This window comes from Brassica oleracea, chromosome C1 (assembly GCF_000695525.1).
Source record: "Brassica oleracea var. oleracea cultivar TO1000 chromosome C1, BOL, whole genome shotgun sequence".
NCBI classification, from domain to species: Eukaryota; Viridiplantae; Streptophyta; class Magnoliopsida; order Brassicales; family Brassicaceae; genus Brassica; species Brassica oleracea.
Genome location: NC_027748.1, coordinates 31,289,862 through 31,303,662, shown reverse-complemented (window position 1 = coordinate 31,303,662; position 13,801 = coordinate 31,289,862). Strand labels below are relative to the sequence as shown.

The following is a 13,801-nucleotide window of genomic DNA, read 5'->3' as shown; positions in this document are numbered from 1 at the left end:
TTGTCCCTAAAAAAAAGGGACGGACGTTGGGGATTGGTTCCGTCAACGATGTTCCGAGAGCGACATCGTCTTATGGTCAGCGACGGGATGATGAAGTCTTTCAGCTGCGTAGAGAGTCCGATGAGCTGCGTAGAGAGTTGATCTCGACGCGATCTGCGTTCACAGCTCGTGTGGGGGGACGAGGGCTTCTTGGACGTTGTAGCGGCCACAAATCCAGAATGGGAGACCTTGTTGAGGACCATGCGACAACGAAATCCTATTCCTGGCGAGTCATCATCCGACACACATGCCGAGGCGGATGTAGCGGCGAGGAGTAATGAATTCTACCAAGCGATGAACGACTCTTAGTTCTTTTTTATTCGGTTCTTGTATTATAAATTTAAAACTTATTTATATATATAATTTTTTTTGGTTTTTGATCTTTTTAGAATTTTAATTTTATTAAAAAATTAAATAATTTTAATTATTTTTCTTATTTATATATATAAAATTTTTTGGTTTTTGATCTTTTTAGAATTTTTATTTTATTAAAAAATTAAATTTTTTAAATTATTTTTTAATAATATTTTTATATTTCTGTAAAATAATGAAACGAAGTAAATTCGTAGCTAATGTTGCGACTTCTTTACGTGGAAGTTTAACGAGTTCTTTACGAGGAATAATTTACAAGGAAATGACGTGGAAACGTATACGTGTTCTTTACGAGGAAAACTCTCAAGGTATTTACGTGAAATTTACGAGGATATATTTTCGAGTTTTTAACGTGTGTTTTATGAGTAACTCGTTTCGAGGTATTTATGAGGAAACTTAGCGGCGTCCTTACGTGGAAGCTTTACGTGTTCTTTATGACGAAAAGCTTTGCTTCGTTTTTACGACGAAATCATTTTCTCGCTATGTTACGATGAATAAGCGAGGATATATGCGTTACGACAAACGTTTAACGACGAAACGGGTTTCCTCGGTAATTCGTCGTAAACTTGCTTTTACGACGAATTCACGAAGAAAACCGCCCTCGTAAATCTTTTGTTTTCTTGTAGTGTTATTAATCAATCAAACTCACAAGTTTCAATCACAAAATCACTCTCTCAACTCACACGAGATGCAACAACATAAGCATCTCTACTTATAAGGCTAGATAACTCCTAATCCTATTAATTAGTATAACAATTTTTCCTTATTTTCTAATCCTATTACAAAACCATATCTCAATAGGATTAGGATAGCTTGTGTCTTAAGCTATTGTTAAGCTTATTCCAACACCTACAAGAAAAGCGACTACTATGCTCTTGGTTACGACAACAAATCCTCCAGCAAGCAATACAAAATTTTGAGAATGGATCGCACAGATCTCCCCCTCAACAACGTGTACGAGGTTTGTGACTTCACCACTAATTCGTGGCGTGTTCTTGGTGTGGCAACTGATTGTTTTTAGCAAAATATCGTCATGGCATATCTGTGAAGGGAAATACTTATTGGGTTGCTACTCAAGCAGTAGAAAAGCCAAACCATGATTTCATACTTAGCTTTGATTTTTCAACAGAGATGTTTCAAAGTCTGTCTCTTCCTTATCCTCTTCGGTATGGTATATCGGCTTTATCAGTGGTGAGAGAAGAGCAACTTTGTCTCTTAGGTGCTGACCTTGACATATATTTTTGGGATGGGGGCATACCTTTATCATGTTTACAAGTATGGGTGATAACTAGTAGTGGATCATGGAACAAGTCCCAAGCACTAGTGTATAACACAAGGAGATATTCGTCTTCTAAAGGGATGAGTTTTTTAGCAGATGAGCAGAACAAAGTTGTAGTGTTTTTAAACACCAACAACATGTTACACGTTATGCGACAAAACAAAAACATCTTAGCGAATCATCTTGGTGGAAATTCCTCACTTCTTCTGAATTATGTACAAAGTTTGACACACATCCAACATGCTACACTTCCTGGAGGACGCAAAAGGAAAGCACCAAGTACCTGACTTGTACTTGTCTCACTAATATATCCAGTTGTGTATCTTTTCCTTGTGTATTTAAAAAAAAAGTGAATTTAAGGTTTAAGATAACAGTGCAACTGACATAATGATTATTATGTTGAGATATTAACATCTTTGACTAAGATGACTCTTTATACTACTAAGATGACACTAATCTATCCAGTTTAGATGTTTTTCTCTCTTGTTGGGTCTTTTCATGCATGACAAGATGACTCTTTATACTAGGTCTTGCTTATCTTTTTTTTTTTTGAAACACAGGTCTTGCTTATCTAGTTTTTCCGATATACAAGAAAATGTTAAAAAAGAAAAAAAACTGTTTTAATACGCGATGTTATGTAAGCATATATAGTTTTAGTCGGGCAGAAAGAAAAATATAATACATTTCTTCCAGAATTGAATAAAGATGTCAATCCCAAGAAATATATCTCAAAGATGTAAGTTCTGATTCATATGATTCATCATATTCATTTCTAAAACATAGCCTTTTTCATTTTTTTTTTCCCAAACCTCCTGTTTGATTCAGGGTTTTAAAACAGAGACTCTGTTTCTCCCCTGTTTATCTCCTCTGTATCTTACAAAAAATGCAATAATGCGTCTATAATACTAAATCACAAACATATACACATACTTATTCGGCGATACCTGGACTGATGGCTATAAATGGGATCTAATGTATAACATGATTTTCTAGATTTTGTTAAAGACTGATAACTAAGAAACATAGACAGTCAACATCAGGCCCGTCCCTTGCATAAGACCATGATTAACATGGGGTTTTTATAGTGGAGTTCTTATCGGAAGTTAAGAAACTGTTTCTTAACTTTTAACTAAAAAAACTAATAACCGGTTCTTAAAGTCCTTATTTAAGAACCGGTTCTTAGTTTTTTTAGTTAAAAGTTAAAAAACAGTTTCTTAACTTCCGCTAAGAATCTCACTCTAAGAACTCCGGGTTAATCATGCTCTAAGGCTCATCAAGCATATGCTTTAGACCACAATCAAATAAATAGTTTTAGAGGCCACGCTTTAGTGATCTTTTAGTGTAGTGGTTTCATATTGTTTGCTAATAATACTCGTGACATACGAGAGTTCAACTCCTATCATGCACTTTTTTAAAAACACATACGCATCTTTTCACTACTTTTTCTGTCAGTTGTCATATAATATACTAGGTGTGCAGTAAAGAATTTTTTAAATCTAACTTATATTTAAAAATAAATTTTATTAAATATTATAGATTTTACTATTTTCTTACTAATATTTGATATATATTTGATATATATTAAATCAATTTATATAAAACTAATAAAAATGATAAAAAATTTTGAAAGCTTTAGTAATACAAATTGTATAATTATACAAAATAATAATATTTCAAAATTTGAAATGTTATATATGAATATATTTATTTTATAGATGATGTATGAGCTATTACAATTTTTAAAAAAAGATTACCAAAAAGAAATATCAATATTAAATATAATATATGAATTATTATCATATTCTAATAAGTTTGCCAAAAATATAAATCAACATTAAATGAAATTATCCATGTCATATTTTTCCGGAAGCCATGTCATATTTGTTTTGTGAAATTGATTGTAGAGAGAACATGTGGCAAAATCACTTCGCAAATATAGTCTGGGGGATTTTTGAAAGCTTTAGTAATACAAATTGTATAATTATACAAAATAATAATATTTCAAAATTTGAAATGTTATATATGAATATATTTATTTTATAGATGATGTATGAGCTATTACCATATTTAAAAAAAAATTACCAAAAAGAAATATCAATATTAAATGTAATATATGAATTATACCATATTCTAATAAGTTTGCCAAAAACATAAATCAACATTACATGAAATTATCCATGTCATATTTTTCTGGAAGTCATGTCATCAATTTCAGTAGGCATGTCATATTTGTTTTGTGAAATTAATTGTAGATAGGACATGTGGCAAAATCACTTCGCAAATATAGTCTAGGGGATTGCTTAACAAAATTATTATGTTGTTGACAAAAAAAACAGTATGACTCTCTTAGATTATTTTCATTCCTTAATAATTTTATATATCATATGTTTCATTTATTTTAAATTAAATTCTTAATCTTTTTTTATTATACTACTGCTTAAATTACTATAGCTTTATAACTTTAACTGCCATAATTATATTTTTCCTACTATATTTAAATTAAAATATTATTATCTTGCTAAATATTGATTCATCGTTGAAAACATATTTTAAATATTACATAATATATAGCTCTAATACTATTCAGTTACAAAAAAAAAATCATTCTGATATATAATTATTTGTTACTAAAATTTTTAAGGCCACGTTATGTTAATTTGCTTTAAGCCACCAAATTAATAGGGACGGCACTGGTCAACATAAACCATATAACAAAATGCATTGTTTGTTTCTTTGTAATGGTATATTTGTCGTGACTAGAAGAGCCACAATAATGAACTGGATAGTGTTTGGACGTGTCTTCACAGTTCACTTCATATAAACTAATGTAGTTCATGGCAAAATTATGTTGAAACAAACCTAACAACATCATAGGTGCATGTTTATATTGTTCACGTCAAGTATTAGTCTTTGTACTTTTCATATTATGTGGGTTTTTTTGTAAGAAACATTGCTGGTTTTTTAAGTTGTCATGGTATCACCATTTTGTTATATGGTTTATGTTGACTATGTTAGTTGAAATGGTTGAGCATTTTTGGGTCTTTTCATGCATGACAAGATGACTCTTTATACTAGATATTTTCTCTCTTTTTGGGTCTTTTCATGCATGACAAGATAACTCTTTATACTATTACTACGTCTTGCTTATGTAGTTTTTTTTCGATATACAAGAACATGTTTTAAAACGTGATGTTATGTAAGCATATATAATTTTAGTTAGACAGAAAGAAAAGTATAATACATTTCTTCCAGAATTGAATAAAGATGTCAATCCTAAGAAACATATCTCAAAGATATAAGTTCTGATTAATCATATCCATTGCCAAAACATAGCCTTTTTCTTTTTCCTAAACCTCCTGTTTGATTCAGGGTTTTTAAAACAGAGACTCTGTTTTCTTCTCTGTTTCTCCCGTGTTTATCTCCTCTGTATCTTACAAAAACCAACAATGCATCTATAATACTAAATCACAAACATATATACATACTCATTCGGAGATACATGGACTGATGGTTATAAATGTTATTTAATGTAAAACATGATTTTCAAGATTTTGTTAGACTGATAACTAAGAAACATAGACAGTCAGCATAAACCATATAACACAATGCATTCTTTGTTTTTGTAATGGTATCTTTGTCGTCACTAGAAGCAGGAGAAGACCCACAATAATGAAATGGATAGTGATTGGACGTGTCTTCGCATAAACAAATGTAGTTCATGGCAAATTATGTCGAAACAAACCTAAACACATCATGGGTGCACGTTTATCTTGTTCACGTCAAGTATTAGTCTTTGTAGTTTCATATTTTATTTTTGTTGGTTTTTTCTAAGAAACATTGCCGGTTTTATAAGTTGTCATGGTATCACCATTTTGTTATATGGTTTATGTTGACTATGTTTCTTGGAACGGAGGTTATATTTCTCTTTAAAAATATAATTGGCAGGAAATTACTACTATCAGTTAAAAGTATCCATCAATTTTCTCCTCTAAGATATGATACTTGGATGAACTATACTTCCATCTGTGTATTCATGAGTCAAGTAATTAATACTTAAATTGATTATGTGCGTATATTTTCATTTATAAATTTGATTAAGTATTGTTTGGGAATTAGAAGAAGATGCAGAGTCTCTGTTTATGGAAAGAAATAGAGGAGACAACTAGAGGAGAAACAGAAAACAAAACAGTTGCAGAGTCTCTGTTTGAAGATCCTGAGTGAAACATAAGGCTTAGGGAAATTTTGTAGAACAATTTGTCATGAGTGACTTTTGTAAAGCCAAAACTCTTGTGGAAAAATAAAATCGGCCAAAATGTTAAGACTTACTATTGCAGCGTGCTATACAAGTTACCATAAGAATTCTGCTTGACAAATGGTAAATAGGCTCGTATTAGAGAAGCCAACAACGAGACTCTTGTAAAACTTATGAATTGATGATTTTCATTAAACGTATACAAGAGTTTACATATGCATTACAAGAGAACTTTGGAAAAGATCGTATAACTCAAGATAACCATAAATATGTACGAATGATTTTCTTTAACACTGGATCACTCTTATCTATAAATATATGTCTATCCAATATTACCCCTAAAAATGGACGTGTTTTTAGTCAGGCGAATCTTCATCTCCTGCCAACTTTTATATAAGTAAATAGATTTATATTTGATTGGATCAATCCGGTTTACATCATCTGCAGGTTTTGCCCGGTCTCTCTTCGTTATTGATGTTTTTGTTCACTATAACTTGGTTAACGGTCTTGAAATCATCGTTTTCTTTCTTTAACTCGTGGCATTGTACCTCTATCTCTTAAAAGAAACTTACTAATTACAAAGTCTACGCAAAAGCTTTTATATAATGTTAGTTGCAATATTGCTCTTAATCTTAAACCTTAAATTCATTTAGAAAAACACACACACAAGGAAAAAAAAGACAATTGGATAGATTCGTGTCACAAATACCCTTCACGTGCTTGGTTCTTTCCTTTTGCGTCCTCCAGGAAGTGTAGCTTCTTGAATTTGAGCCAAACTTGGTACATAATTCAGAAGAACAGAGGATTTTCCACCAAGATGTTTCTCTAGTGAGTGTTTATTTTGTCGCATAACGTGTAAAATGTTTTTGGTGTTTAAAAACACTACAACTTGGTTCTGCTCGTCTGCCAAAAAACTCATCCCCTTAGAAAACGTATCACTAGTTGTATTATACAATGCTAGGAACTTGTTCCATGATCCAGTACTAGTTATCACCCATACTTGTAAATCTGAAAAACTTGCACCATCATCCATATAAAGCATGTGACGTTTAGCACCTAAGAGACAAAGTTGCTCTTCTCTCACCACTGATAAAGACGATATACCATACGGAAAAGGATGAGGAAGAGACAGATTTTGGAACATCTCGGTTGAAAAATCAAAGCTTAGTATGAAATCATGGTATGGCTTCTCTGCTGCTTGAGTAGCAACCCAATAAGTATTTCCCTTCACAGATATGTCACGACGATATTTTGCTAAAAACCAATCAGTAGCCACACCAAGAACACGCCACGAATTAGAGTTGAAGTCATAAATCTCGTACACGTTCTTATTTGGTCTATCTTGACGATCCAACCTCAAGATTTTGTATTGCTTGCTGGAGGATTTGTTGTCGTAACCGAGAGCACAGTAGTCGGTTTTCTTGTAGCTGTCTCTAGGTTTAACCCACTTGGTTTCCCCTGAACATGGATTCCAAACCACGAGTCTCTTGTCCTTTGTGGTGCATAACAATAAGCCATCGCAGTGAAAAACGTTACGTATGTCGACTTCTTTGGAAGAATCAGAAAGAGGATCTTTCAGGTATAATGCATGAGGTGCAACCTTAACAGATGGATCATGGAGGTTGATCTTTACTAAGCAAACCCTATGATCAATCAACGTGATCATCAGAGACTCCTCCTTTGGTGCATGAGCAGCGTGCATCTTAGCGAAGCTCCCACTTTTCAATTTAGCGTTCCATTGTTTCGATGTTTCTCGGAGTCGTACCAAAGGTATAGCAGAAACCCTAGAGAGTATATCCTCTACCAAATCCCCCGGAAGGCTTCTCCAATGCATAGCTACTTGTGATTAATTAACTCTACAAATCAAAAATCTCTTAATAGTATAAGAAGGGAGGTGGAGCGAGAAAGCAAGCTACAACCGAGAAAGACCTAATTTTTCCTTCTATGTATATCGGTTTCCTATTTTCAAAACTTGTGTAAAAAAGACAATATAACATATTTGCACCAAGAAGTACTCTACAAATCAAAAATAAAAATTAAATAAAGAATAATATATCATAGTAAATATAATCATATACTAAGTTTTCGAATAATCATATATAAATATATGCACTGATACACATACACAGAAGACATGTTAATATTTATTTTTGTTCGAAAAAAGGTGGTTTCAGCTTTTGCCTAGAACCCAAACATTGTAAATAGTCTTTGCCAGCGTGAATTTAATCCAGGTGACGGTAGTTACAGCCGTACATAAGCAACAACCAGACGGATCTTTGTCTTAACTAGAAGCCACAATAATGAACTGGATATAGCAGCCACAACAGGTATCGACCTAATGTGTCTTGTGGACTGGTGATCGGACATGTCTTCACAGTTAACCTCATACAAACAAACGTAGTTCATGGCAAAATTATGTCGAAACAAAACTAAAAACAAGATAGGCGTCATATTTTGTACTCTGCTAACTAGTTCACGTCAAGATTAGTCTTTGTAGTTTCCTATTTTGAGGGTTTTTTCTACGAAACATTGTCGATTGTATAAGTTGTAATGGTATCACCATTGTGTTTTATGATTTTTGTTGACTATGTTTCTTAGTTCTTCAAATTTTTTATTTTGAAAATAATGTCATTAAATCGCATAATAAGCAATTTAAGAAAAGTTTCTAGTTCTGACATATATATGTGTCATATATTAATTGGTTCTATTCTATAAAGAAAAATAAAAAATAAATACATTTATATAATATTAATTTTTTCTTTTTTTAAGATCATCTGACATGTTTGGAGGGGGGTTTAGGAGTTTTTTAAGGGGGGACCCACAAATTGTTAAAAACCAGTTTCAGAAATCGTCGGATAAGAGCCGATTTTGCTTGGGTTGTTGTACTGTTTGCGGGCTCCATTGACACGTGGCGAACCGCGATTGATTTGTTTTTAATTTTTTTTTTTTTTAAATCAGACAAAAAAAAAAAAAAAAAAATTCCAAATGGGGTTCTAGTGTTAATCATGCTCTTAGTAAAAGCTGTGGCAGGGCAATTGGTCAAATGATCAAGATTTTTTGTTGTTTTAATTATTATTATTTTTGTTATGACCTGCATGTTTAAGTAAGTAATAGGCATGGGCATTCGGAGTCCCAATCGGGTTTCGGTTTTATCCATTCGGGTTTTGGTTTTTCGGGTTTATCAAAATCAACCCCATTCGGGTTATATAAAAGTTCGGTTCGGGACCGGTTCGGGTTCTATCGGGTTCGGATCGGGTTAGTAAATCTTCAAAAAACCGGTATAACCCATTGTACTTTCGGGTTCGGGTCCCAATCGGTTCTTCGATTTAAAAATACATGATTTGAACCTATTTTGTAACTAAAACATAAATGAAATCGGTTCTTCGGATTTAAAATACATGATTTGTACATATTTTAATAGCCAAAACATAACTAAAATCGATTCAAAAAAAAAGAAAAAAACATCAAACGTGATCATTCAAAATCAAGCGAAAGATAAACATAGTTAGTGATAGAAAAAAAACCAGATAAAAGAAATCATAAAACAAAAACTAAGTTCTCATGAAATGAGAAACATTATTCAATGAAAACAAAACCAAAATCTAAAAACTTCAGGCTTCAACCGCCACATTCCACCATCAACCTTCGTGTAACAGATAATTATTTTAGAAGTTCAATAATATCTTAAAGTATTTTGGATACATATTAAGAATTAAGATCATATTTGGTAGAAGTTCTTTTTATGATTTTAAATGTTTCGGGTTCTATCGGATATCCATTTAGGTCCGGGTTCGGTTCGGATAATACCCATAACCCAAAATACCAAAAAACAGGATCCATTCGGTATTTATGTCGGGTTCGGATTGAGTTTTATCGGATCGGGTTCGGTTCGGATTTTCGGGTTCGGTTTATTTGCCCAGCCCTAGTAAGTAACTACGTTTTTGGACAGGTGTTGAAGTACGTGGTGCTTCTAAAAAATCTGTATGTACTTATAAGAATATTAATATCAAGTCTATATATAAGAGATTAATCAAGGATCATAACGGTTAGTCTGATCTGGAAAGGCATCTGATAATCTGCTCTGAAAAAGTATGCAACTTTGTCCATTTTATATGATGACTGATGAGTCTTGCTGGAGCCAAATCGGCATCACTCTTGGTTTTGCATCTTTACAAGCTTGATGACGCGAGGAAGAAGGTTGTTATATGTAGAGTGAAACAGCTTTGTCCTTTCCCATATGATATCACTCAATATGAGCTCAAGAGACATAGAAGTAAGCATTTAGGTTTGGTTTGGCATACAACAATCTGGTATCTTCTTTTTCCCTAACATCTCTTGGGGTTTCAATTTGTTTTTGCTTTTGATATGAAAAGATGCGGAGATAGTGTGGTTCTAAGGAAGAGGCGATGAACTTTGTCAAGAGTCAACTAAATATCTCCAAGGCTATGAAAAACAATACGAAACTTAGCCAAGAAAGATATAGACATTAAATTCTTTTCTTATGAATTGGACAAACTACTTAGCAAATGTTAATATCGAATATAAGCGACATATGTAAAGGAAATCAGCAGAGAAGGAAGAAACATTTAAGTCCAATATACTGAAACATGAATTAGAAAAAAGGCAAATCTCCAAAATAGCACATTTCTAAGTTTATATCACAAAAATAGCACTCAAAAACTAAAATGACCAAAATAGCACATTTCTAAGTTTATCCTTTGAAAATTTTAATTTTTTTATTTTTCAAAATTTGAAATCTAATCCCCAAAACCTCATTTCTCAACTCTAAACCCTAAACCCTAAACTCTAAACCCTAAACCCTAAACCATAAACCCTAAACCCTAAAATCTAAACCCTAAATCCTAAATTCTAAACCCTAAACCCTAAACCCTAAATTCTAAACCCCACCCTTTAACTCTAAACCCTAAGTTTGTGACTTTTGATAAAACATTAAGTGCTATTTTCGTGACTTTTGACCTTGAGTGCTAGTTTGGGAACATAAACTTGATTTAGCGCTATTTTTGTCTTTTTCTCTTAGAAAAACTGAATTGAAGTTGCTCTCTTCTTCTACTCGAAGTAGATGTGGGTTGGTGTCTTCTTCTTCTTCTTCTTCTTCTTGAAATTGTTAACTTCGATGTGATGGACAATACTCTCAGAAGCAGCCTTCTCCCTCTCCCACTTGCGTACATTGAAGAAGGATGTGGGTTTGCCTTTCCTGTCTGTGTTTAGCTGGATTGAGATTGTCAATCTCTCAATCCTCTTCTTTTTCTTGAGATAGGTTGAGAGTAGTTGTTTCCTTTCAGTTGTCATTTCTGTTTTCCTGAGATTACTCACCTGAATGTTGCAACATAAGAAGATTGTAATAAGTAAAAGTTCAATATTTAGTTTCACTAAACAAATCAGGAGCACACGTACCATTTTGACATGTCTCTTTCTCTCAATCAATTCCTCCTCACTGAGATTCTTCTTTCTAATCCTTCCTCCTCTTCTTCTCTTTTAACATATACAAAAACAAATGCTATATGATATTGTAGAAACAAAAAAAAAGATCTCAAAACAAGTAAGTGCGTCTGTATATCATACCATAGTGTTACTGCTACTCGCTTGATGATTAGTGATCGCAGCCACTAAAACAATAAAATAATGCACAATTAGACTAATTAAACAAACGTTCATAAGAAATAACCCAATCACAAACCATAAGATATATTCGAACAAAACGCCAGAAGAAACACATAAACAAGCGACTTTAAATTGAAGATCTTAGGAACATACAGGCAAATTTTAAATCGATTTCAGAGTAACAAAGTCTAGATCTGATCTGTAAGACTACACAGGCGAAATTGAGCATCATTATAACTACACATTCCAAACTTAAGCATGAAGTTTCGAAAGAAACGTCAGAATAAACTTGAAGAAGCGACGGTAAACCGAAGATCCTTAAGAACATCATGCGAAATAGGAAAGCGTTTCAGAGTAACATTCTAGAGTATGATCCGTAAGACCTGTAGATACTAAAATCAAGCAGAGAATCCATCCCATACATAAACATAGACTTAAACGAAACATTCAGGAGAAATTTTAACATCACAAGAAAGTATAAATCGATTTCAGATAAACGACCACGATCTGATCCGTAACTAACAAATTCAGCAGGAACGACGTCTAGATACCACAATCAAGCAGAGATCTCATGCCAAACATAAACATAACGATTGGAATGAAGCATTCAGGAGAAACTTCGATGAAGCAAGCGAGCAGAAATGGAAGATCCTAAGAACAGAGGCGAAATATGAAGGTGTGAATCGTTTGCGGAGTAGAGATTCTAGATCTGATCACAGTACACTCAGTAGGAACGGAGTCTAGATACTGAAACGAGCAGATACTCCATCTCAAACATAAACATGAATATTTGTACGAAACGTTTAGAAGAAGCGAGTATGAACATCACATCACAACTACATTGAGAGAGTGAATCGTTTTCATGCTCACAGTTGTTAGGCGTTTCAATCACACCATCATTGATTTCTCCTCCTGCAACGAGCTGCATGTTCGCTTCTTCCGCTCTGTTAAACGGAAGATTCATCGGAGAAGAAAAATCAAATGAGAAGAGAGATTCAGCATTTCAGATACATAAAGAGAAAGCTATAGAGAGAGAGAGAGAGATCACTTACTCGTTAACCATTTCTCTGAGCTTCAAACGGGAGAGAGTGGGAGAGAGACTATGATTTATACCGGCGGGAGTCGGAACTGACCCGCACTCTATATTCTTATTTTAATATTTTTGAAATCCGTAACAGAATTTGCTTTTGGTCACTAGTTTCTTAAGTTGAACGGGTACGATGACGCCACGTCATAATTACTATTCATCGACGGTCAGGGAGTAACTTGTTTGAAAAAATATCTACGGCGTACATTATACAATTATTTACTGCAGACTAAACTAAACCGAATCGTCGAAACATTTAAACGAGTCCACTCCAAGCCCAAGTCTAAGCACTTTTTTTTCTGGGCCTCTTAGATTTTCTTTATAATTGGGTCATAAATCAGGGAATTCAAGTTAAATATATTTTCTCCTGATAGTATTTTTTTTTTTATATCTTTGACAAACTTGAGATTCATATATTCCAAAACTAAAGTGAAACTGTTCATTTTCAGGTTTTACTAGGGTTCTATATTTTATATATATATTTTTTTTTTTTTTTGTTAACCGAGGGTCTCAGGCCGGGGCCCATACATCCCTCGAGGCCCGCATCAACCACGTCATTTCCATCCCAGGAAGTAGCAGGGTGGGCCCGGATGGCCCGGCGTAGGGGTATATCTGAGGAGGACGTTCGAACTCACGGCCCTTAAGACCATTGCGAGCCGCCTCACGCCACTCGACCACCAACGTCGGGTTAACTATATTTTATAGTTTAGAGGAAAAATATTATTGGTCCATCATATACATTGCTTTGGTCAAAATTGATCTATATCTCTATATGTATGCATGAATATTACTATGGTTATATCTTCTTGTGCCTCATATTTCGTGTATGATTTTGTATTACATTACCGTGGGACTAGAATGAACAAAACAATGCAGACAGCGTCTCTGTTCCCGAAAGAAGCAGAGACCGAAACAGATGCAGAGTCTCTGTTTCAAAGATATTGAGTTAGGACACAAGGTTTGGGGGAAAAATCACTACCATTAACATGCCATATATTCTTTATATATTAATTAAAAATTATTTAAAAAGATGTAACCTGTTTTGTATTAAAAATCACTACCATTAAACTCAATTTTGTATTAATTATATTTTAGATTTCTTTAGGTGTCATCTTCAAGTCTTTATGTTGTCATGTGGCAGTTTCAAAAT

At 33.5% G+C, this 13,801-nt stretch overlaps 2 protein-coding genes and 1 pseudogene across 2 annotated transcripts; 1 reads left to right on the top strand and 2 right to left on the bottom strand.

Moving 5' to 3' along the window:
* Nucleotides 1-1,977, top strand: part of LOC106300340 — a 14,798-nt pseudogene extending 12,821 nt beyond the window's left edge.
* A 4,847-nt stretch (nt 1,978-6,824) lies between these two features.
* On the bottom strand, nt 6,825-7,776 carry LOC106302820 (putative F-box protein At3g21130). Its single transcript, XM_013739245.1, has 2 exons — nt 6,943-7,776; nt 6,825-6,845 (listed from the first exon to the last, which is right to left on the bottom strand). Exons 1-2 carry the CDS (start codon nt 7,774-7,776, stop codon nt 6,825-6,827), a joined length of 855 nt encoding a protein of 284 aa, XP_013594699.1.
* A 3,216-nt stretch (nt 7,777-10,992) lies between these two features.
* Nucleotides 10,993-12,626, bottom strand: LOC106303270. Its single transcript, XM_013739592.1, has 5 exons — nt 12,617-12,626; nt 12,435-12,508; nt 11,526-11,569; nt 11,358-11,435; nt 10,993-11,276 (listed from the first exon to the last, which is right to left on the bottom strand). Exons 2-5 carry the CDS (start codon nt 12,490-12,492, stop codon nt 11,010-11,012), a joined length of 447 nt encoding a protein of 148 aa, XP_013595046.1. The 5' UTR covers nt 12,493-12,508; nt 12,617-12,626; the 3' UTR covers nt 10,993-11,009.
* Between the last annotated feature and the right edge of the window lie 1,175 nt (nt 12,627-13,801).

Coding starts and splice junctions, on each gene's coding strand:
- LOC106302820 (XM_013739245.1), bottom strand. CDS start 7,776: ATGCATTGGAGAAGCCTTCCGGGGGATTTGGTAGAGGATATACTCTCT. Junction 6,846..6,942: donor CAAGTTTTTCAGATTTACAA/GTATGGGTGATA, acceptor GTTTTTTGGCAG/ACGAGCAGAACCAAGTTGTA.
- LOC106303270 (XM_013739592.1), bottom strand. CDS start 12,492: ATGCAGCTCGTTGCAGGAGGAGAAATCAATGATGGTGTGATTGAAACG. Junction 11,570..12,434: donor GATTGAAACGCCTAACAACT/GTGAGCATGAAA, acceptor TTATTGTTTTAG/TGGCTGCGATCACTAATCAT. Junction 11,277..11,357: donor GAAAGAGACATGTCAAAATG/GTACGTGTGCTC, acceptor TGCAACATTCAG/GTGAGTAATCTCAGGAAAAC.